The 24,287-nt window shown below is 38.0% G+C and overlaps 1 protein-coding gene across 12 annotated transcripts; it reads left to right on the top strand.

The window, feature by feature from the left end:
• The first annotated feature begins 235 nt into the window (after nucleotides 1-235).
• Nucleotides 236-24,287, top strand: ZNF510 (zinc finger protein 510). 12 transcript variants are annotated; one of them, XM_032840589.1, is made up of 5 exons: nucleotides 236-317; nucleotides 2,962-3,020; nucleotides 18,344-18,495; nucleotides 18,783-18,878; nucleotides 22,336-24,287. In XM_032840589.1, exons 3-5 carry the CDS (start codon nucleotides 18,426-18,428, stop codon nucleotides 24,033-24,035), a joined length of 1,866 nt encoding a protein of 621 aa, XP_032696480.1. In that variant the 5' UTR covers nucleotides 236-317; nucleotides 2,962-3,020; nucleotides 18,344-18,425; the 3' UTR covers nucleotides 24,036-24,287. The 12 variants fall into 12 exon arrangements, with proteins under 12 accessions (XP_032696480.1, XP_032696471.1, XP_032696481.1 ...); XM_032840580.1 differs by having other exon boundaries at nucleotides 242-317; nucleotides 18,369-18,495; XM_032840590.1 differs by lacking the exon at nucleotides 236-317 and adding an exon at nucleotides 518-543.

Below are 24,287 nucleotides of genomic sequence, written 5' to 3' on the forward strand. Positions count from 1 at the left end.
CACACTGTATTTCATCTTACGCCAAAGTTTAACCCATAACCTCTGGGGTTTGGTAGGACCTGGGCTCCAGCTATTAATACAGGCCGTTCATCTTATCACTCCCTCTTTACGGCCCCGTCCCCACGCCGGCTCCGACACACTCGAAATCCGCGAGGAGTCGCGGCGTTTCTATGGGAAATGTAGTCCCGAATGCCACCGCTCACCGAGCTGCATTCTAGGAACGGATATCCTGGACTTTCCCATGCGCATGTGCAATCAACCCCACTTCCCTGCTTCCGCCCTCTCAGGCCTTGAGGGTGCGGCAGGTTTGCCCTCAGGTGAGAGGAGCTGGGCGTGGGTTCCTGGGCCTCCGCGCACCCGGCGGGGGCGAGGTGGGTTTGTGGCCCGAGGAAGGGACTCGAACGTCTCGGGAACTCCCCGCTCTCCCCAAGGCCGGAGCCCCGCCGCTTATGTCGGAGCCAGACGAGAACCTAGACCTGGCAAAGGCGGTTGGGGGCGGGCCCCAGCCCCGCGGGCTCCGGGGACCCAGATGGGGCGAGTGCTGTAGGAAGATGTTACTTGTGGACGGGAGTGCGGGAGCTTACTGCAGCCGGCCCTGGGAAGATCCCTTGCTGGCGGCCGGAGGGTAATGTGCTTTAAGGGTATTGGATATAGACCGTCAAACTGGCATACAGCGCGCCCCGGTCTTGACCCTAAATTTAAGCCAGAAAGATCGGGTAATTTCCTCCTTTGTCACTTGGGCATAAGTCAGGTTCTCATCTGAAAATAGGAATATTAGTAAAAACTGCTTTGTGGCGTTGTTCGGAAAGAGATAAGTCATCGTCTATAAAGCGTTTAGCCAAGTGCTAGTGGGTAAGCTCTAATAGGTACAAGGTATAAGCCAACATGTAGTATTGGCTTCCATCATACTTGGAAGACACTTTGTTCTTTTTTATTTAGTATTTAACTTAATCTTTATTGCCACCCTACTTACAGGTATAACCATGTAATTTTATTTTTTTAATTTTATTTTAATTCAATTAATTAACATATAGTGTATTGTTTTAGAGATAGAGTTTAGTGATGCATCAGTTGCACATTACACCCAGTGCTCATTACATCATGTGCACCCTTAATGTACACCACCAAGTTACCCCATGCCCCCATCCACCTCCCCTCTAGCAATACTCAGTTTGTTTTCCTATAGTTAAGAGTCTCTTATGGTTTGTCTCCCTATTTTCCTCTTATGTTTATCTCCCTTCCCCTATGATCCTGTTTTGTTTCTTAAATTCTACATATGAGTGAAATCATGTGATAATTGTCTTTCTCTGACTATTTTCTCTTAACTATGATACTCTCTAGTTTTATCCATGTTGTTGCAAATGGCAAGATTTCATTCTTCTTGATGGCTAAGTAATAGTCCAGCATTTTGTGTGTGTGTGTGTGTGTGTGTGTGTGTGTGTATACACTACATTTTCTTTATCAATTCATCTGTTGATGGACATCTGGGTTCTTTCCTTAGTATCAACCATATAATTTTAAAAATAGAAAGAAAGCAAGAAGAAAGGAAGGAAGAAAGAGAAAGGGAGGGAAGGAAAGAAAGGAAAGAAAAGGAAGGTAGGAGAGAAAGAGAGAAAAGAAAATAAAGGAAAAGAAAGAGGAAGAGAAGGAAGGAGGGAGGGAGGGAGGAACTTTTGGAAATGGCTGGAGATGATTTGGATTGTCGCAACCGAGGAGGAGTGCTACTAGTGTCTGGTGGGTAGAGGCCAGAAATGCTGCTAGACATCCTACAATGCACAGCCCCCATGTGATAAAGAATTATACAGCCCAAAATGTCAGCACTGCTGAAGTTGAGAAACTGTTCTCAGTGAAAGTTTCAACTAAGAGGAATTTGTTTCCTAGGCCTAAGTCTCCACGTCTGGAACAAAGTAACTCTTGTGTGCCAGGCAGGAGAGGAGCTCTGGGGACAGGAGTCCCACCTGGAAGAAGAGCTCATCTGACAGGAACCACCCTCACCAGAGCTTCAGAACATGCAGAAGAACCTAGAAAGGAGTGGGTCCTAATTTACTCCACCAGAAACAGTTCTAATTTCCTTGTCCAGAAAGAGCCAGACTTGGTGATGTTACCACATACAGAAGCTATCACAGACTGTGTGACAGTGGAAACTGGACCAGCTTGCAGAAGGTGGTGAGCTGGGGTTGAAAGAGGTGAATGACTATCAGGCCATACAGGAAAAGCCACAGCCAGAGCCAAGGAAATTCAGTCTCAGTCCTTCTTAAAGAGTCCCCCATTTTCTTCATTTTTCCCTCTTTCCAGATTCTAAGCCACTCTCATGTGTGTCCATCACAAGTGGCATCTAGAGATATGCTGAGGCTTCCTTTATCCTGAACATAAAGAATTATAAAATGATGGTATTGGAGGGGATGTCTATCTTTGACTCTTGAAATTAAAAAAAAAAGGAGCCTGAGATGTATGTCCCCTGGTCACCCACGACAGAACGAGGAGCAAAGCACAGTGCAGTTCATTCTGTCACACATAAGTCACTAGAAGTATCTCATGAAAAGTCTTACCAAAAGAACAAAATGATTTTAAAATACTTTGGCACTAAGCATCTTTTTTCCCCCAGAGTTTTCTGTTGATTTTCTAACTCAAAGTATAAATAATAGGATATTAATATTACCCTCTGTTTTAATTTTTTTGTTGATTAGTCAGAGGGAGATATACATTTTTTAAATGAATAAGAAATAATTTACAGTCACCAGTGAAAAACAACAGGGTTACAATCACATGATCATATCAGAGATGTATTACATATTCTGGGAGTGCTGTCTCTGTGTGGTGCTTCCTGCCCCTTCTCAAGGGTCAACAGAACATTTTTCCATAGGGAGACCTTTACCCCAGGGGGTGTGGTGAGATTTTTTAGGATACTGGCAAAAGCTCACCAGACCTCTCATAATTTCATTCCTCTTTCCTTATCCCCAGCTTACCCATCACAGTTCTCTGTACTCTCCCAACAACAGCAGAAAATGAACACATCTCAGGTGAGTTATTTATATACACTTTTTTTATAATGGATTTTATAGGTAATTAATTAACATAGAAATGTAGAAATGGAAATGGATCAGAACTATTCAAGGAAGGTAGAGAAAAGCAGATGTTGACATGTGGCTAGATGGCAGTCCTAGGAAGTTACAGATTTTCCAAAGTGTAGTGCAGATTTCTTTCTGATAGCCATGGCAGAGAGTCAGATATTTGTTTCAAGATTTGTGTTGATGAGAATCTTAAGCCTTCCTCATGGAAAATGTCTTTGTTCATCTTCAGGTAGGTGATAGTGCAGATCTTTCCAATAACAACCCAGAAATAATTGTAGAATGTTTTTCCCACTTTTCCCCCAGTGGACGTAAGGGCATATCGCCAAAGCGGGGCTTTTGTTAATACAGTTGTCCATCTAAATAAAATGGAAGAAGTAGACCTTTTCCTGACTATTCTTCTAGTTCCAGAGATAATACTTAAACTAACTAGAGGTCAGCATGAGTAGCTGGTACATTCATGTCCTGAAAATAGCTCTTTGTGAATATTTCTCTCAAATACGTGTCTTGAACAAGTTCAACAGGGAACTTAAAGTTCTGTTCTGTAGCAAATGCTGCCAACACTTTACATTCACATTTCTGTCTACTGCTTGAGGCCTTGGTGTCTCTACTCCTATGCCTGTGACCTGCATCACCAGTGACCTAACTACAGTCAAATCCAGTGGGTCTTGCCTCGTCCTTACCTCACAGATCTGTCTGCAGTGTCTGACTGTGCGCCCACTCTGTCCATCTGGAAGGTTGCCTGTGTTGGTGTCTGTGATGGCCTCTGCTGCCATCCTTCCTGTTTCTTTCATGGAATCATCTCTCTTTTGCCCTTTCATGTGTCTCATCACAAGTTTCCCTTCCTTTTTACTATTTTTCTAGCTGGGCTTTTTGACTCATTTCATCCCCACTCTGGTTTCAACAATGACGTTTTTCCCAGTTTGCACAAATGTGGCTCTGCAGCCAACTGTGACCAGTAGCACTTTTTAAAATTTTTGTTAATTTTATTTTATGTATTTTTTGAGAGAGAGAGCACGTGAGCAGGGGGAGGGGTAGAGTGAGAGGGAGAGAGAATCCCAAGCAGACTCCCAGCTGAGTGCGGGGCTTCATCTCACAACCCCAAGGTCATGACCTGAGCCAAAATCAAGAGTTAGACACTTAGCCAACTGAGCCAACCAGGTGCCCCACCAATAGCACATTTTATGATGAGGGAAGCAATCTGTATCTGCGTTATCCCAAATGATGGCCACTACCCACATATGCCTGTTGAGAACTTGAAATGCAGCTGGTGTGACTGAGGACCGAATTTTTAATTCAAGTTTTAAATAGTTACACGTGGCTAGTGACTGCCGTGTTGGACATAGTTGACTCAGCATCTCTGTATAGGTATCTACAAGGTACCACCAGCTCAACTGATTCAAAGTAAAAGTTAACATTTACAGCCCCATTTACGGTCCTTGCCAAACTAATTGCCCTCATCTTTCCCTGTTCGATGATAATGTCCCAGTCAGCCAGACACCCAAGCCACAAAAGTACAATACATCCCTGTCTCCTTATTCTCACTGTCTCAACTCCTGCCACTTCTGGTGTGCCATCATGTCTTGCTACTTATTTGTTAAAGATAACAGCCATTTTATATGGTCAAACCTAATGCACTTTAAATGCATTCCTCTACTTTATTTCTCCTACTGCTATCTCATGGTCTTGCACCTGAGCTGTTGGAATAGCTTCTTTACCAGCCTGCCCACTTCTCTCTTCACCTACTCAAGCACATCTTCCACATGGGTAGTTCATCTAAATCCTAGGGAAGTAATATCTTGAACATGTGTAACTCATCTCAGTGGTTCCTTACCCCACACAATAAAATTCCCAGTTCCTCAGAATAACATTCAGGCTTTGGAGACATTGCCCCTTCCTACTTCTTTTATTTTTAACTTTATTGGTGCTCTGAGTTTTTTGGCAACTGTTTATTGAGTAGCCAAGATGTTCCAAGTAAGTGACAAGTGACATGCACTTAACTTAAAAAAACTTAAAGTCTAGACAATACAGATGTTTTTCTATACAAATAGTGGTCACAGTCCAGTGGGGAATATGACATTAAAAAATTTACTATGTAACTTTATTGTACAGCAAAACCAAACCTCATTTAGTTTTTTAAAAATATCCTCCTATTCCTCACTACATCATATCATCTTCTCATTGTCTTCTCCTAATTGACCTTTAGAACCACATCCTCATTCTATTCACCTGATACTATGAATTGAATTATGTCCCCACTCAAAAATTCATATGTTGAATCCCTCACCCCCAGTGTGACTATTTAGAAATAGAATGTTTAAGAGGGAATAAAGTTAAGTGAAGTCATAAAGGTGGGATACTAATCTAATAGGGTTAATGGTCTTTTAAAAAAGGGAGAGAGAGAGAGAGAGAGAGATCAGATTTTCTATCTCTCCATACACAGGCACTAGGCAAAGGCCGTGTGAGGACACAGCAAGAAGTGGCTGTCTATAAGCCAGGAAGAGAATGTCACCAGAACCCACCCATGCTGTTACTCTGATCATGGCCTCTAGAACTATGAGGAAAAAAATGTCTACCATTTAAGCTACCCAGTCTATGGTATTTTGTTATGGCAGCCTGTACAACTAAGACAGGTAGCTCTTTACTTTCTTTTTCTTTGTTTTCATTTATTTTTAATTGTGGTAAAATCCAGGTAACATAAAGTTTATCATCTTAGCCATTTTTTTAACTGTACAGGTCAGTAATGTTAAGTACATTCATATTGCTGTGCAGCCAATCTCCAGAACTCTTCATCTTACAGAACTAGAGCTCTATACCCATGAAACAACCATTCTTCATACCTCCCACCATTCAGTCTCTGGCAAATTCTACTTGCTGTCTATTAATTTTCCTATTCATATATGTAGAACCATGTAGTATTTGTCTTTTTGTGACTGGCTTATTTCATTTAACATAAAGTACTCAAAGTTCATGCATGTTGTAGCATGTATTGGAATTTCCTTCCTTTGTAAGGCTGAATAATAAGGCATTGTGTATATATACCACATTTTTTTTTATTTCTTCATCAAGTCATAGACATTTTGGTTCCTTTCACCTTTTGGTTATTGCACATAATGCTGCTGTGAACATAGGAATGCAAACACCTCTTCAAGACACTAGTAGTCTAATGGATCTTTATACCCAGAAATGGAATTGCTAAATCATGTGGTAATTCTATGTTTAATTTTTTGAGGAGCCACCATTCCATTCCACAGTAGCTGCACCATTTTCCATTTCCCACCAGCAGTGCACAGGGATTCTGGTCACTCCACATCCTCGTCAACACTTGATGTTTTCTGATAGTGACCGTTCTAATGGATGTGAGGTCTGGCTCTTTACTTTTTTTTTTTTAAGATTTTATTTATTTATTGGACAGAGAGAGACACAGTGAGAGAGGGAGCACAAGCAGGGCGAGTGGGAGAGGGAGAAGCAGGCTTCCCGCTGAGCAGGGAGGCAAATGCAGGTTCCATCCGGAACCCAGGGATCATAACCTGAGCCTGAAGGCATACGCTTAACTACTGAGCCACACAGGCGCTCCTGGCTTTTTGCTTTTATGTGTCACGAGTTAGCTTTGGTTGCCTCATCTAGAAAACAATACTCTTTTCTTTCCCCTTGTCTCCCTCTGGGCTAATTTCCCTTTTCCGAATCTGTACAACCCCAACTTTACTTCATACATTGCCAGAAGTCTTCTGATAATATATTTGTCTGTCCAGTTAGATCATTATCTTCAAGGTCAGGAACTGCCATAGGTTCATTTTCATAGGCTTCATTGTAAGCCATCAGCTTCTCTAGTTGAGACTGCTCATTAAACTTTTTAAATAAAAGATTATTCCCTCTCTTTATGGAACTGGGCCACTGAGAGAATTGGGGTTTCTATTATCAGAAAAATACCTCGTTTCTCACAAGGTAGAGCCCAAGTGGTTACTATCTTCTGTCCTAGAAACCTGTGCATACTTTTTCTGCGCATGACAAAGAGTCCTGTTCTTCTGAATGAAGGACTGTCCAAGAGGATGTTTTCCTGACACCCCTGTCTTGTGCTGTTTCTAAAATGTCAGTTAGCCGCCGCCTCTTTTTTTTTTTTTTTAAGATTTTATTTATTTGCCAGAGATAGAGAGAGAGAGTACACACAAGCAGGCAGTGAGGCAGGCAAAGGCAGCGAGAGAAGCAGGCTTCCTGCCGAGCAAGGAGCCCGATGTGGGACTCGATCCCAGGACCCCGGGATCATGACCCGAGCCGAAGGCAGCGGCCCAACCAACTGAGCCACCCAGGCGTCCCAAGCTGCCGCCTCTTTAAGACTGAGTCATTTCCATACTGTTTGTATGCTTGTAAGAAGGACTGAACTTCTTGTGGGCAAGTACAGTCCCCTTGGAGAAGATAATACATAGGAGGTGCTGGGAATAATGCGGAGATTTCTTCTTCATACACTGGAAACAAGTTATAATTAAGGGAATTAGCTGATTAATTGATCGTTTGAGTTGAATCAGTATCAGGGTTTGTAATTCGTCACAGAAAGGACAGATTGATGTTGTAGGCCTAGTTGGTCAAAGGTGGATAGTTGGGAAGGATTTTGTCAGTCCTGAAGAATAGGTGGGATTTTAACTGGTGCAGAATAGAGGGAGGTTACTGCATTTTGAGGAAACAACATGAAGGCCTAAACAAAGCATCCAAGGTCCAGTAAGAATCTTTGCATATTACACCTTGGAATTCCTCTTAGGGGATAAGAGAGATCAAGATAAATGTTGGAACCAGACTAGGTATATTAGTTTGCTAGAGCTGCCATAATAAAGTACCACAGTCTGAGTTACTTACACAACAATTTATTTCCTCACAGTATGAAGGCTCAAAATCCAAAATCAGGGAATGGACAGGGTTGGTTCCTTCTGAGGGCTGTGAGGGAAGAATCTGTTCCAGGCCTCTTTTCTTTGCTTATGAAGGGCTTTTCCCCTGTGTCTTCACACCATCTTCCCTCTGTACATATCTGTGTCCAGATTTCTTCTTAAAAGGACACTAATCAAATTGGGTTAGCACCCACCCTAATAACCTCAATGTATGCATTTTGCATAAAGCAAAAACTGTGTAACACTAGAAGTCCTTGGATGCCATCGTTAAGGGTTTGGTTTCATCTGAGTTCTGACATAGAACATGGGGAAGAAATTCATGGAATAAAAGCAGTTTCATTTTTAATCTGGAAGTATGAACAGAATGTGAAAAATGTGTAAGGGGTAAAGTAAGAGTCAAGATGACTCTGGAGTTTTTTTTGGCACAAGGGCAGAATGATGATGATCCCTATTCCAGAAGTGTATTAGAGCTGAGACTGTGCACAATTTAGTATAGTTCTGAGTCATCTGTGTGTGTTTGTTTGTGTAATCAACCTTCCTCCTTTTTGCTAATTTTAATAGCTTTTTAATTATTAAAGAGTTAATTGTTTTTCTGACGTGTGACCTATATTTCCCTGTTTCATCATTTGTCTTTGGATAGAGTTTGTCTGCCAGACTGGGTTCTTTTCATTTTCACCAGTGACATTTTGGGAAATTTTTAAGTTATGGAAAGATACAAAGGGGTAATGTAATAGATATTTCTTACCTTCCTAAATTATTAACTATAAAATTTTGCTAGTTTTTCTCTTGTATGCACTCTTTATTTTTTTTCTTTTTATTTCTTTCTTTAACTGAGGTACAGTTTTAATACTAGTGAAGTGCATTCTTAAATATGAACTGGGTGGATTTTTACATATATGCACATATATACAGATGTAATTTACCACTCAGATTAAGATGAAGAACATTTCATCACCCTTGAAGTTTTCCTCCTTCCAATTTCCAGATAATAACTACTGCTCTGCCTTGCAGAGACAACTACTATTCTAACATCACGTCAGAAAAAAAAATAACTTCATTTTTGAACATTATATAAATGGAATCATATAATCTGTACTCTTTTTCAGAGGAAGGGGAGGTCCAGCTTGTTTCTCTGTACACAACATTGTTGAGATCATCAGTCTTGCTATGTTTCACTACTTCCTTTTTTATTGCTGAGCAGTATTTCATTATATGACTGTATGATGATTTATTTGTTTGTTCTCATGTTGGTGAGTTTTTCACTTGTATTTTCCCATTTGGGGACTGCTATGAATAAAGCTGCTGTGAACATTCCTGTGTGTCTCTTGGTATATCTTCATTTCTCTTGGTTATACCTAGAAGTAGAATGGCTGATTCATAGAATAAACATATGTTCAGCTTTAATATATACAACAATTAGCTTGCTAAAGTGCTTGAACCAATTTATACTACTCGTGTTCTAGCTGTACTAAATTCTCACCAACACTTGCTACAGTCGGACTTTACAGTCAGAGAGTGGTCTCTCTTTGAAATTAATAGTCTGCTTTCCTGTAATAAATACTAATTTCAGTACCATTATTTGTATTTTGGCCATGTAGATGTTCTTTTATGTAAAGTACCTGCTCAGTTCTCTGTCTTTATTAGATTCCTTGCTTTTATATTATTGATTAGTCATTTTTTTCTGTATTATCCATACAAGTCATTTGTCAGATGTGAATGTTGCAACTGTTTTTGGATTCTTTGGCTTGACTTTTTTTTTAAAGTAATGTCTTTTGATAAACCAGGTTCTTAAATTTAATAAAGGTCAATATGAGCGTCTTCTCTAATGACAGTTCTTTGTATGTCTCTTTGAAAGATTTTTCATTCTCCAAGATCACACAGATATTCTCCTAGTTCTTAGCAGATGCTTGATTATTTGAGCTTGATCCGCCTGCAAATGTTTTTGTGTGTGGTATAAGATAATTGTCAAGATTCTTATTTTCATGTGGATAATAAGTTGCACTAGCACTGTTTGTTGAAAAGACTGTCCTGTGTCCACTAAATTGCAGCCAGGCCTCTGTTTCCAATCAAGTGACCATATATAAATGTAGGTCTACAGTTAGACTGTATTCTCTTCCTTTGACCCAATTATTTGCCTTTTTCCTAGTACTTCACTGTCCTAATTACTATTGCATTACAGTAAGTCATGAAATATGGAAGAGTAAGGTCTTAAAGTTTTACTTCTTTAAAAAAATTTGACTAATTTAAATCCTTTGTATTTTCATAGAATTCCATCATTTTCCACAGAAAATCTGGCTGGGTAGTTTTTCAGAGTAGAGGTGAAGTCTTTGACGTACATGTTTCATTAGATTTATTCCTGTGTATTTGATTTATTTTTTTTAGTATTTTTTTTAGATTTTATTTATTGAGTGAGAGAGAGTGCACGTGCATACGTGCACACACACACACACACTCACACATACATGCATGAGCTGGGGGAGGGGAAGAAGGAGAGGGAGAGAGAATCACAAGCAGACTCTGTGCTGAGCATGGAGCCTGACATGGGGCTCAGTCTCACAACCCTGAGATCATGACCTGAGCCTAAATCAAGAGCTGGATGCTCAACCAACTGAGCCACCCAGGCCTCCCTATTTTGGTACTCTTATAAATAATACTGTTTTTTACATTTCATTTTCTAATTTATTGTTGCTTTATTAAAATGGATTTTTAATACTGATCTTATATCAAGCCATTTTGTTAAATTCACTTATTCTAGTAATTTATTTATAGATTCTTTTCGGTTTTGGGTTTTTTGTTTTAAAAAAAAGATTTATTTATTTATTTATTTATTTACTTATTTTAGAGGCAGAGAGAATGAGGAGGAGGGGCAGAGGGGGAGAGGGAGAGAGAGAGAATCTCAAGCAGACTCCATGCTGAGCCTGACTCAAGGTTCCATCTCACAGCCATCAGTTGTGATCACAACCTGAGCCAAAACCAAGGGCCAAATGCCACCCAGATGCCCCTGTAGATTCTTTTAGATTTTTTAAAATATGCACAATCATGTCTTTTGCAAATACAGACATTTTTACTTATTCCTTTCCAATCATTATATCTTTAATTGGTTTTTAAGCCTTATTCTTGTCTTTCTAGTACAAGGTTGAATACAAGTGATGATAATAGAAATCCTTGTTTTATACCTCACCTGAAGGAGAAAATACTCTGTATTTCACCACTGAGTCTGGATTTAACTCTAGGATTTTTATACACACTGTTTCATAGAATAAGGAAGTTCTGTTTTTGGTTTCCTCAGAGCTTTTAATCATACATAGATATTATACTTTGTGAAATGCTTCTTCTAAATCTAGTGAGATAATAATATAATTTTCTTCCTTAATTCTGTTAAAAGAATGAATTATATTGACTGATTTATCAGTGTTTAACTAATCTTGGAATCCTGAGAAAAGTTCCACCTGGCCATAAAATACTATCTTTTAATGTGTCTTTGGATTCAGTTTGTTAATATTTCAGTTAGTTTTTTAAAATATGCATTAGTGGAGAGATAATTGGCCTGAACTTCTCCTTTCATTGTAATGTCTTGGTCAGGTTTTGGCATCAATATTATGCTCTCGTGAAATGAGTTGGGAAGTGAGTCCTCATTTTCTCTTCTCTGGAAAATCTTCCTCAAATGTTTGGGAAGATATACCAATAAAGCAACCTGGCCTTGGGATTTTCTTTGTAGCTGGTTTTTAATTATAAATTCAGTTTCTTTAATAGATATAAGAAAATCTGGTTAATCCTGTTTTAGTGTCCTTTTTTTAGTTTATGAAGATACAATTCACATGCCATACAATTCTTACATTTAAAGTATACAATTCAGTGTTGTACAGTCATCACCACACTCAATTTTTGAATATTTTTATCACCTAAAAAAAACAAAACTCAAAAAAACTCTGTACCATTAGCTATCATCCCTCCCCCCGCCCAATCCCAGCATACCCCACCAGACCAGAAACAACCACTAACTTTGTCACTATAGATGTGCCTAGTCTGCACATTTCAAATAAATGAAACTGTATAATATGTGAGAAAATGAGGACTCACTTCCCAACTCATTTCATGAGAGCATAATGTTGATGCCAAAACCTGACCAAGACATTACATGAAAGGAAAAGTTCAGGCCAATTATCTCTATACTAATGCATATTTAATGCATATTTGTGACTGTTTCTTTCAGTTAGCATAGTGTTTTCAATGTTTCATTGTAAGGATATACCACATTGTGTTTATCCATTCACCAACTGATGGACATTTGTGTTGTTTCTGTCTTTTAACTGTTGTGAATAGTGCTGTTATTAATGTTCAAGGCATATGTACACATATACAAAATATGTTTTTCCTCTCCAATTTGATGTCCTTCTTTTTCTTGCCTATTTGCTTGGGCTAGAACTTCCAGTGTAATAAATAGAATTCGTTATAGCAGGCATCCTTGTCATACATTTTTTTTATTTTTGGAACAAATCATCCTCTTAGCATTGTGTATGATATTAGCCATGGATTTATCATAAGTACTTATTTTTTTCCAGTAAACTCTACCCCCAGCATGGGATTCTTAAACTCACAGCCCTCAGATAGTCTCATGCTCTACTGACTGAGTCAGCCAGGTGCCCCATAAGTGCTTTTTATTGTGTACAGGAAGTTCCTTTTTATTCCTAGTTTGTTGAGTATTGTTGTTTTATCATGAAAGGGTATTAGATTTTGTCAGATGCTTTTTCTATATCTACCAAGATGATCATATGGTTTATTTCCTTCATTCTATTACCGTAGTATGTTTCGTAGATTGATTTTCATTTGGTGAGCCACCTTCACATTTCTGGGATAAATCCTACTTGGTCATGATGTATAATCATTTTAAAAATACAGTGCTATTCTGTTTGCTAGTATTTTGTTGAGTTTTACATCTGTATTCATAAAGGATATTGATCATTAGTCCTCTTGTGATTTCTTTGGCTTTAGTTCAGAGTAACTCAGAATAAGTTAATAAGTGTTCCCTTTTCTATTTTTCGGGAGGAGTTAGAGAAGGATTTGTAGTAATTCTTCTTAAACATTTGGTAGAATTTATCAGTGTAGCCATCTGGTCCTAAGCTTTTCTTTATTGGGAGGTTTTTAATTACTAATTCAGTCCCCTTCTAGGGATCTGTTCGTATTTTCTATTTCTTTCTGAGTCAGCTTTAATAGTCTGAATGTTTCTAGGAATTTGTCCTTTTCCTCTAGGTTATCTAATTTGTTGGTGTACAGTTGTTTATAGTACTCCCTGATAGTCCTTTTTGTTTCTGAAATGTCAGTAGTAATGCCCCCCACCTTCATTTCTTATTTTAGTAAATTTGAGTGTTCTTTTTTCTTGGTCTACCTAAAGGTTCATCAATTCTTTTGATTGTTCAAAGAACAAGCTTTGTTTTGTTGATCCTGTTGTTTTTCTGTTCCTTATTTTGTTGTTTTCTGTTTGCTCTCATCTTTATTATTTCTTTTCTTCTGCTAGTTTTGGGTTTAGTTCACGCTTATTTTTTCTAGTTCCTTAAGGTGTACAATTAGGTTATGGATTTGAGATTTTTTTTAGTATTTTATTTGTTTATTTGACAGAGAGAGATCACAAGTAGGCAGAGAGGCAGGCAGAGAGGGGGGGGGAGCAGGCTCCCTGCTGAGCAGAGAGCCCTGATACCAGGACCCTGAGACCATGACCTGAGCCGAAGGCAGAGGCTTAACCCACTGAGCCACGCAAGCGCCCCAATTCGAGATCTTTTTAAATGTAGGAGTTGTAGCTATAAATTTCCCTATAAGCACTGCATTAGCTATATTTCATGAGTTTTGGTATATGTTGTGTTTTCACTTTCATTTGTCTCAAAGTATTTTGTAATTCCCTTGTTAGTATTCTTTAATCTTTGAGGAGTTTCTTTAGAGTGTGGTGTTTGATGTTCACATATTTTTAAACTTCCAGTTTTCCTTCTCATTGATTCCTTGTTTCATTTTATTTTGGTCATAGGAGATACTTTATATAATTTTAACCTTTAATATGTATTGAGACTTTTTTTGTGGCCTAATGTATAATCTATACTGGAGAGTGTTCCATATGTACTTAAAGAATGTGTATGTTGCAAGTGTCGGCCTGAGTTTTTTTATAGATATCTTTGTATCTGTCTTGGTCTCCCATATTGGTCTTCTATTTAGTAGTTCTATCCATTTTGAAAGCGGGGCTTTGAAATCTCTAACTGTTATTATTGAATTGTTTGTCTTTTTAATTCTGTCAGTTTTTGCTTCATGTATTTGTATTTTAGGTATGTATGTTTGTCATTTTTATATCATCTTCATGTATTGGCACTTTTACCATTATAAAAGGTCCTTATTCTCTCCATTTTTGTCTTAAAATCTATCTTCTGTCCTCCTATAGGCAGTGCAGAGCTATGTTGGTAACTGCTTACATAATATATTTTTCACCAGTCTTAATTTCAAGCGTGGGTGGCTTAGTTGGTTAAGCCTCTGCCTTCAGCTCAGGTCATGATCCCAGGGTCCTGGGATGGAACCCTGCATTAGGCTCCCTGCTCCGTGGGGAGTCTGCTTCTCTCTCTTCCTCTGCCCCTCTCCACTTGTGCTCTTGCTCTCAAATAAATAAATAAAATCTTCAAAAAAAAGTCTTTGTTTAGTAAGTCCAATGTCTGGACTTCCTCAGAGATAGTTTCTACACTGTTTCATACATAGTTTTGGGTTTGTTTGTTTTTCCTATGTATGAGCCATACTTTTGCACTTGTTTGTATGTCTTAAATTTTCATTGCAAACTTGACAGTTAAAATGTAAGGTGTCAATTTATCATCCAAATACCACTCCACAGCAGCTGTCATTTGTTTAGTGACTCCGTTGAATGGATTCTGTACAACGTATATTCTTTGTCATGTGTAGCTACCGAAGTCTTTGCTCCATTAGCTAAATAGTCAGCTAATAATTGGACAAGGATTTCCTTAAGTACGTGTAACCAGTAAGGCTTCAATCTTTGCCAAGATGCTCTCTGTATAGGTTGGCAAATGCCTTCAGCAGTTAGCGTGGCATTTTACTATCTTGTTTTCACTTTCACTTTTCTTTCACAGAGCCTCAAGGTTAATGAGAAGCAAGTTTAGTACTTTCTCAGATGTTTCCTGAATATGCACATAGCCCAGGGCATGTGTGCCACCTTCTAGATTCCCAGATAGATGTCTGAGCTTTTCAAAGCCCCTTCTGTATTTATCATGCTCCAAGCTTTTTAATTAGACTGTTGTTTCCTTTAATTGTTACAAACTGCCTGAGGTAGCCCTGATGGTAAAGAATATCCCATGGGTGTTTTTTCTTTCTTAACAAATTTCATTCCCCCAGAGAAATGTTATTTGCAATGGGTAAGCTTTGAGTTATGTCAGATGAAGACAGTTTTATGAATGGGATGTTCCACGGAGCTACCAGACAGGCCAAATAGTAACAGTTTTCTAGGGCTTATCTTCCAGTTTAACCTCACTAAGAACTTACATCTTACCATTTAGATATTTTATTACTGAGGAGAGAGAAGGCTGATGGGTCTGGGTAGCATTTTGGTAGTATCTGCTTCTGCTGTCCCCTTACTGCAAGGGGATACCACCAGTGGCCTCAAGTTATTTGTTTTATTGACCTTTCCCTAAATAAGATCTAAGTGGATTTAAGAAATGACTTTTCTTCCCCTACACTAGCCAGTATCACATGGATTAGGAAAGGACTTCCCCAAAATTCTCCCCCAGCCCTCTCTGTGAACAGACTATGTTCCTGGAGAAAATATCCCAAAAAGGTGGAAATCATATATATCTGTGACACACACGATCTCGGCCTTTAACAGGTTGTTAAAGTTTTTGTAGCTTTATCTTTCTATCATCTTATGTGAATTTTGGTAGCATATGGTCCAGTAAGCAAACATGTGGGTCCTGATTCTCCCTAGAGATACTGTCTTTTTCCTGATTTCAAATTGTTTATTTGTTAAGCAATTTCATTTCTCTGATGGATTAAAAAAAAAAAAAAGACCGTAATTTTCAATCTGCCTACCTTTGTTTTTGTTCGTATTGCTCTTTTCAGCTCTCTGCATCTCTGAGCTAAAATCCAAAGCCACACTGTATGTTTGTAATCTTTTCTAATTTGGTGAGACTTACTATATTTTTTTAAAGATTTTAGTTATTTATTTGACACACAGAGAGAGATCACAAGTAGGCAGAGAGGCAGGCAGAGAGAGAGGGAGGAAGCAGGCTCCCTGCTGAGCAGAGAGCCCGATGTGGGCCTTGATCCCAGGAGCCTGAGATCATGACCTGAGCTGAAGGCAGAGGCTTAACCCACTGAGCCACCCAGGTACCCTCTCTTTATTTTTAATATACAAAATAGACTAGAAAATAATTTGTTATGATTATGTTATCCTATATGTTTCAGTTACTCAAATTGGTTATTGATATCATTTAAACCTTCTATGTCAGTGGTCAGCAAACTTCATCTGTAAATGTCAGGTACTAGGCTTTGTGGGAGATGTGGTCTCTTTGAAAATACTGAACTCTACAGTTGTAGTGCTATAGCAGCCATAGGCAACACATAAGCAAATGAGCGTGACTGTGTTCCAATAAAAGCTTACTTAAAAAACAAAACAAACAAACAAAAAAAGCAGCAGGCCAGATTTTCCCTCTTGGTTATTGCTGACCCCTTTCTAAATTTCTATTGGTGTTTTCAGTCTGCTTGCCCTGTGAGTTAAGAGTTGTGTTAAAATTTCTTATAATTTTATAAGACTAATATTATTATGGATCCATCTATCTCATTTTCTGTCAACTTTTGTTATATATAGTTGATTCTCACTATTCACATGGTTATTTTCTATAAAATCTCCATGAACACTAAATTAGTAAATACTGAATCATTGCTTCTAGGGGAGCAAGTTCCTTTGAGTTTCTAATCAAAACATTTTAGTCAACCATTCAATATACAACCTTGTTTTATGTGTGTTTAAAAATACCTTATTTAGGGGCGCCTGGGTGGCTCAGTGGGTTAAAGCCTCTGCCTTCGGCTCAGGTCATGATCCCAAGGTCCTGGGATCAAGCCCCGAATCGGGCTCTCTGCTCCGCAGGGAGCCTGCTTCCCCTTCTCTCTCTGCCTGCCTCTCTGCCTGCTTGTGATCTCTGTCTGTCAAATAAATAAATAAAATCTTTAAAAAAAAAATACCTTATTTAATATAATGTCTCTTGAACAAGAACTAAAGGGCAGCATCACCATAATTAATGCTCAAAGTTTATGTAACACACTTGGTCTCCCTAAGGGATATAACAACCTTCTTGTACTCAGGAACACTACACAGCATTTCTGCATTACACAGGTGGGGGAACACAAGAAAAAAGTCACAAAAATGGAAAGAATGTGCTAAGTAGTCTGCAAAAAGAGCATTTGGCAAGGCATTATCCAGCATTATCCAGCTGGGAAAATGTGTTGGGCACTCAAATCTTCTACTTTTCTGTGAGTGTCCATAAATATTGCAAAATAATGAGTATTTAGGTTAGAAGTATATTTTAGTGAGGTGAATTTGCAGGTACAGAGTCTGTGAATAAAGAGAATTGACTATATTTGGAAGCTAGGTTTTCAAATGCATACCAGTTTATGTTTTTTATATTTTCTGTTAAAAGGATCATAAATAGTTACTATATATTATCATACTTTCTTACCTTTACTGTTTTTATGTTACTATAACCAACTTTCTTTGGCTTGTAATTATGTATATTTTTTTCTGTCCTGTTATTTTCAATCTGCATATATCCCTCTCTGTTAATTGTATGGTCTTTGTTGTTTTTATGCTGTTATTCTATTTTTTAATTGATTGGTTAGTCCAAAAGTTGGCCAGTTTTGTCCATAGTGGATCAGATAGTTAATGTTTTCAGTTCTTGATAGTTATAATATCTCTGATAGAATTACTAGGCTCTGGTGTTATAGCACAAAAGCTACCATGAACAATACAGAATAACTGGGTGTGTGTGGCTATTTTGCAGGAAAACTTTATTTATTAAAAAAGTGGCAAGCTAGATTTGGCCACAGGTAATAATTTGCTGACCCCTACCCTAGAATATGCCCAGGGTAGTTTCTTGGGGTATTGAGTAAAAATTGTAGGAAATTAAGTCATTTTTGCTTAAAAATGTTTTTAAACAAAGTTTAGTATACTTACAATATGTGGATAGAACTCACAAATATAAAAATTAAATTACAGATATTTTTACTTATTGAATACCTCCAAAATGTAAGTTAAAGTTAGATTCAAAATATGCATCCTTTGTATTCATTTGTTTTAAATTCTTTAGAGTGAGCATAAGAATTGTTTTTAGGGATATTTTCTCTGTCAACTAATTCTGAACCCTTCAGATTGAGCAGAAGTGTCCTGTTGCAGGCATCTGTGTCATTCAAGGACGTGACTGTGGAATTCACCCAAGAGGAATGGCAGCAAATGGGTCCTATTCAGAGGACTCTGTATAGAGATGTGATGCTGGAGAACTACAACAACCTCGTCTCAGTGGGTGAGCGTTTAAGTGTAACTTACCCTCATCACAGCAAATAAAAGGCATTTCCTTTTTATGCATCAATATACATGAGTATTTTATTTAGATTTTAATGTTATTGAGACATTTCATTCAGAGTATAAATTAAGCCCTTTTGAGGAATAAAAGAAGTGTTTTGATGACTTGCCATAATAAGTTCAAATCAGGGTCTTCAGGGTGCTGCTTCTGAAGCTATATCTTTTAACACTCTGGAAACTAAAAAGCTCATCATCCATCCTAAATACACCATTGTTCCCTGTTTACAGGGAACTGCATTTTCAAACCAGCAGTAATCTTCAAGTTGGAGCAAGGAGAGGAGCCTTGGTTCTTAGAGGAAGAATTCTCAAACCAGAGCCACCGAGGTGAGTTCCTGAGCACTAGCAGACAGAATTCTCTTGGGGTATTTAAGACTCCAGAAGGTCAGTTTGGCATTAAACACCTTTGTATTTCAAGACTTTTCTTTTAGGCTCAAAGGCAAAAAAAGCACCAATCAAAAGAAAATGATTAATAAACTTGACTATATTAAAATTGAGAACTTTGTTTATAAAGTATACTGTTAAAAGGATGAGAAGACAAGCCATAAAGAAGCAGAATATGTGTATGGTACAAGTAACCTGGAAAGGATAAGTATTGTAAAAATGTAAAAACTCCCATAAGTCAACATAGGAAAAGGTGACATCCCAATTGAAAAATAAGCAAAAGACTGAACAGGAACTTTTAAATGGCCATTAAATCCTTGAAAATGTGTTCAGTCTCTCATTAGCTTTCATGGAATGCAAAGTAAAATACAAAGTGATATGAGAGACACATGGTATGATGTGACATTAACAAATTTGGCAAAGTCCTGATGAGGATGTGAACTATTAAAGGATCTTACTGATGGAAAAAGTTATCAGATCAGGTTAAAGTTTTCATAATTTGTAACTAAGGAATTCCTTTCCTAACTATAGACCCTACAGAAAGGCATGATTATATTCCCTAGGATGAATAAAACAATATTTACTTAAGGCAGTATTGTTTGTGTTAAAAATTGGGCTCATCAGCAGTAGAATAAAGAAAGAGTTTTATTCCTTAAGGGATAATTCAATATATAATCTTAAGCAAAAGAAACCAAACAATATAAATATGCATGTCTGGTTGCATTTATTAAATGTCAGAAATTCAAAACTCAGTTATATCTTCAGGAATTCATATGTTGATGGTAAAACCACACAAAGAAAATCAAGGAAACAATTATATAAATATTGAAAGAGTAGTGAATTCTTTTTTTTTTTTTAAGATTTTTATTTATTTATTTGACAGATCACAAGTAGGCAGAGAGGCAGGCAGAGAGAGAGGAGGAAGCAGGCTTCCCACTGAGCAGAGAGCCCGATTCGGGGCTCGATCCCAGGACCCTGGATCATGACCCGAGCCAAAGGAAGAGGCTTTAACCCACAGAGCCACCCAGGTGCCCCAAAAGTAGTGAATTCTTAAGCATGAAGGAGTTGTAACTGGGCAGAGATAAGTAGGGATTTTTGCAGAGCCATTTTTGTTTTCTGTTTCTTGACATGGTTTCTTTTTTTTTTTTTTTAATTCATGTTAGTTAACATACAGCGTAGTATTGATTTCAGATTGACATGGTTTCTAATTATACTAGTGTTCACTCAGTACTGTTAAACGGTATATATAAGTTTTATGCAGATATAAATTATGTTTCATACTTAAGAGAGTGAAGAGATGAACCAAAGATAGAGGATGGTATTTACAACTCATAAAACCTTCAAAGGACAGCCATCTAGAATTGCATAAATGATTTGGACCTTTTTTGAGTGCCATCTTTGCAGCAAGGCCTTCCGTGACACCCCCATTTAAAATCACACCCCTTGGGGCACCTCACTGGCTCAGTCAGTAAAGCATGCAACTCTTGATCTCAAGGTCATGAGTTCAAGTCCCACATTGGGCATAGAGCTTACATACATACATGCATACATAAAATACATATACCCCTCATATCAAATTGAAATGTGGAAGTTTAGGATGAAGTGATCAAGTTCACTTACTATTCAATTTTTTGTACTAATATACAATGTATTAATTTGTTTCAGGGGTTCAGGTGTGTGATTCATCAGTCTTACACAATTCACAGCACTCACCATAGCACATACCCTCCCCAATGTCCATCACCCAGCCACTCCATCCCTCCTACCTCCTCCCCTCCAGCAACCCTCCGTTTGTTTCCTGAGATTAAGAGTCTTTTATGATTTGTCTCCCTCTGGTTTCATCTTGTTTCATTTTTTCCCTCCCTTCCCGTATAATCCTCTGTATTGTTTCTCAAGTTCCTTATATCAGTGAGATCATAATGATAATTGTCTTTTTCTGATTGACGTATTTGACTTAGCATAATACCCTCTAGTTCCATCAGCATAATACCCTCTAGTTCCATCCATATTGTTGCAAATGGCAAGATTTCAGGTTTTTTTAATGGCTTCATGGCATTCCATTGTGTGTGTGTGTGTATATATATATATATGTATATGTATATATATATACACATATACATATATATATATATACCACATCTTCTTTGTCCATTCATCTGTTGATTGACATCTAGCTTCTTTCCATAGTTTGGCTATTGTGGACATTGTTGCTATAAATATTGGGGTGCACGTGCCCCTTTGGATCACTACTTGTATCTTTGGGGTAAATACCCAGTAGTGCAATTGCTGGGTTATAGGGTAGCTCTATTTTCAACTTTTTGAGGAAAAAAATACTGTTTTCCAGAGTGGCTGCAGCAGCTTGCATTCCCACCAACTATGTAGGAGGGTTCCTTTTCTCCATATCTTCACCAACACCTGTTGTTTCCTGACTTGTTAATTTTAGCCATTCTGACTTAACCATTCAGTTTTGATAAAATAAAGGTTCCACAGCAGGAATTGAGCAGTGAAGCTAATGTTAGTTGCAAGAATAGATTTCCTTTTATCAGTTTTACACTTGTTTGTAGTTCTGTGACTTATGGCTATAAGATGGGTTAGATCCTGAACTATAAACTTCTTCATTTAATTGTGAGGAAGGTTGTACTATCAATTTTGACTTGATGTTGAAGAATTGAATGGAAATAAGGAATAGCAAATTGAGTATTCTATCGTTATAGCCTAGGTGTATAGGACTGTAATATATTTCCTCAAAGCAAACTCTTCCCCTGTTGGGCCTAGTCTATCAGTGTTCATTATCTCCTAATTCTTCTGTTACTGTACTTAACTTTATATAGTCCCATTGTGTTCATCCCATTATCTGGTTTTCCTGTTCCCTAAATTAACCACTCCTGTAAAAGTCTTATTTCTATTCTTTCTCCACCCCAATAGGAAAATGCAGTTTATCACAATCCAGATGTATGTATTACCAGTTTTCTCTCTCATTTTCACTATATCGATATTGGTTGTTTTTTTTAAGATTTTATTTATTTGTCAGAGAGAGAGGGAGAGAGAGCAAGCACAGGCAGACAGAATGGCAGGCAGAGGCAGAGGGAGAAGCAGGCTCCCTGATGAGCAAGGAGCCCGATGTGGGACTCGATCCCAGGACGCTGGGATCATGACCTGAGCCGAAGGCAGCTGCTTAACCAACTGAGCCACCCAGGTGTCCCTCAATATTGTTTTTTTAAAGGAGGGTAAGAGCGGGTACCTGGGTGGCTCAGTTAGTTAAAGGAGGGTGAGGATACACACACACATAAATTATTTGATCTTGGAAACCAATAAATGAAATGTAATGTATAGGCTATATATTTCCCACCCATAACAAATGTAAGGTTTATAAGGTGTCTTCAATTTATCTCTGTTTTAGGAGATTACAGAGATGATGACCTGATGAAGAGGAACAAGAAAATCCAAGATAAACACTTGCAGGAAATAATATTCATCGATAATAAACCATTGACTATAAAAGAAGAGGAAGTTTTGGGAAAACAGTTTAATCTGTGCATAGCTCCTGTTTCAACAAAAATATCCTGTAAATATGACTCATGGGGAGTAAATTTGCAAAATATTTCCCAATTTATCATCAAGAATAGAACCTATCCTACAAAAAAAACAAATTGCTATAGTGTATGTGAAAATTTGTCTTTCAAAATTAAGTTTGAGAGAACTCATACTGGAGAGGAGTTTCATGAATATAATAAAAATGGAAAAGCTCTCAGTTATAAGGAAAATCTTCCTGAGAATCAAAGGTGTCAAACTTTGGAACAAGCTTTTAAATATGATGGAACTGGAAAAGCCGTCTATGATGAGGCTGCTTATGTTACATGTAAGAGTATGCACACAAGAGAAAAATCCTATAAAGATGATGAATTTAGGGGGAAAAGTGAAAAAATAACTGTCTTTGACTATAAAAGAACTGGGATTGGGGAGAAATACTCTCCTCTTAACCAGTGTGGTAAATCCTTCTGTGGGAAATCAGCTCTCAAGGAATACAGTAAGTTTAACATGCCTGTGAAACATAATGGATGTAATGCAAATGGAAATAATTTCAACAGGAAGTCACACTTCACTCAACTTCAGAGAATTGTCACGGAAGAGAACCCATTGGTATATGATGACAGAACACAAACTGGGGATACATCCTTTGACTATCATGAAAATAGGAAATCCTACCAGGTGTCAGCCCACAAAGTATGCCGGAGAACTCACTCTGAGACAAAACCCTATAAATGTAATGAATGTGGTAAATCCTTCTTTCAAAAAGGACATCTCATTCAGCATCAAAGAACTCACACAGGAGAGAAACCATTTGAATGTAATGAATGTGGAAAAACTTTCTCCCAGAAGTCACACCTTAGTACACATCGGAGAATTCACACAGCAGAGAAACCCTATAAGTGTAATGAATGTGGGAAAACATTTGTCCAGAAGTCAACCCTCAGGGGACATCAGAGAATTCATACAGGAGAGAAACCCTATAAGTGTAGTGAATGTGGGAAAACTTTTGTTCAAAAGTCAACCCTCAGAGATCATCATAGAATTCACACAGGGGAGAAATCATTTCAGTGTAATGAATGTGGGAAGACTTTCGGCCAGAAGTCAAACCTTAGGATACATCAGAGAATTCACGGTGGTGAGAAAACATATCAATGTAATGAATGTGAAAAATCCTTCTGGCGAAAAGACCATCTCATTCAACATCAGAAAACACACACAGGAGAGAAACCATTTAAATGTAATGAGTGTGGGAAAACTTTTGCCCGGACATCAACCCTTAGAGTTCATCAGAGGATTCATACTGGGGAGAAACCATTTAAGTGTAATGAATGTGGGAAAAAATTTGTCCGGAAGGCAATCCTTAGTGATCATCAGAGAGTTCATACAGGGGAGAAACCTTTTCAGTGTAACAAATGTGGGAAAAGTTTTGGCCAGAAATCAAACCTCAGAATACATCAGAGAATTCACAGTGGGGAAAAATCTTATGAATGTGATGAACTTGGAAAATTGTATAAGAAGTCAACTCTAAATGTTTGCCAGAGAATTCAGGGAGAGGGAAAACCCTATTGATAATAATAACTATGGAAAATCCTTCTGTCTGGAAGACCAAGCCATTTGACTCCAGAAAACCCACACATATAAGTATGAATGTAGGAAGAATTTTATCCAAAAAGCAACCCTGAAAGTCTATCAGAGAATAGACATAGGCTGATATTTCAAAGCCCTTTTGAAAGAAGCCATGCCCTTTAGATAACTCAGAAAATTTCCTAGTCTCCCTTTCCTCCATGTAGGTCTTTGGACTATGGATGCTCATGTTTTATG

This window comes from Lontra canadensis, unplaced genomic scaffold, assembly GCF_010015895.1.
Source record: "Lontra canadensis isolate GAN:19392208 unplaced genomic scaffold, GSC_riverotter_1.0 scaffold113, whole genome shotgun sequence".
Lineage (NCBI taxonomy): Eukaryota > Metazoa > Chordata > Mammalia > Carnivora > Mustelidae > Lontra > Lontra canadensis.

Coding starts and splice junctions, on each gene's coding strand:
- ZNF510 (XM_032840578.1), top strand. CDS start 629: ATGTGCTTTAAGGGTATTGGATATAGACCGTCAAACTGGCATACAGCG. Junction 717..2,961: donor ATTTAAGCCAGAAAGATCGG/GTAATTTCCTCC, acceptor CCTTATCCCCAG/CTTACCCATCACAGTTCTCT. Junction 3,021..18,368: donor AGAAAATGAACACATCTCAG/GTGAGTTATTTA, acceptor GTCCTGTTGCAG/GCATCTGTGTCATTCAAGGA.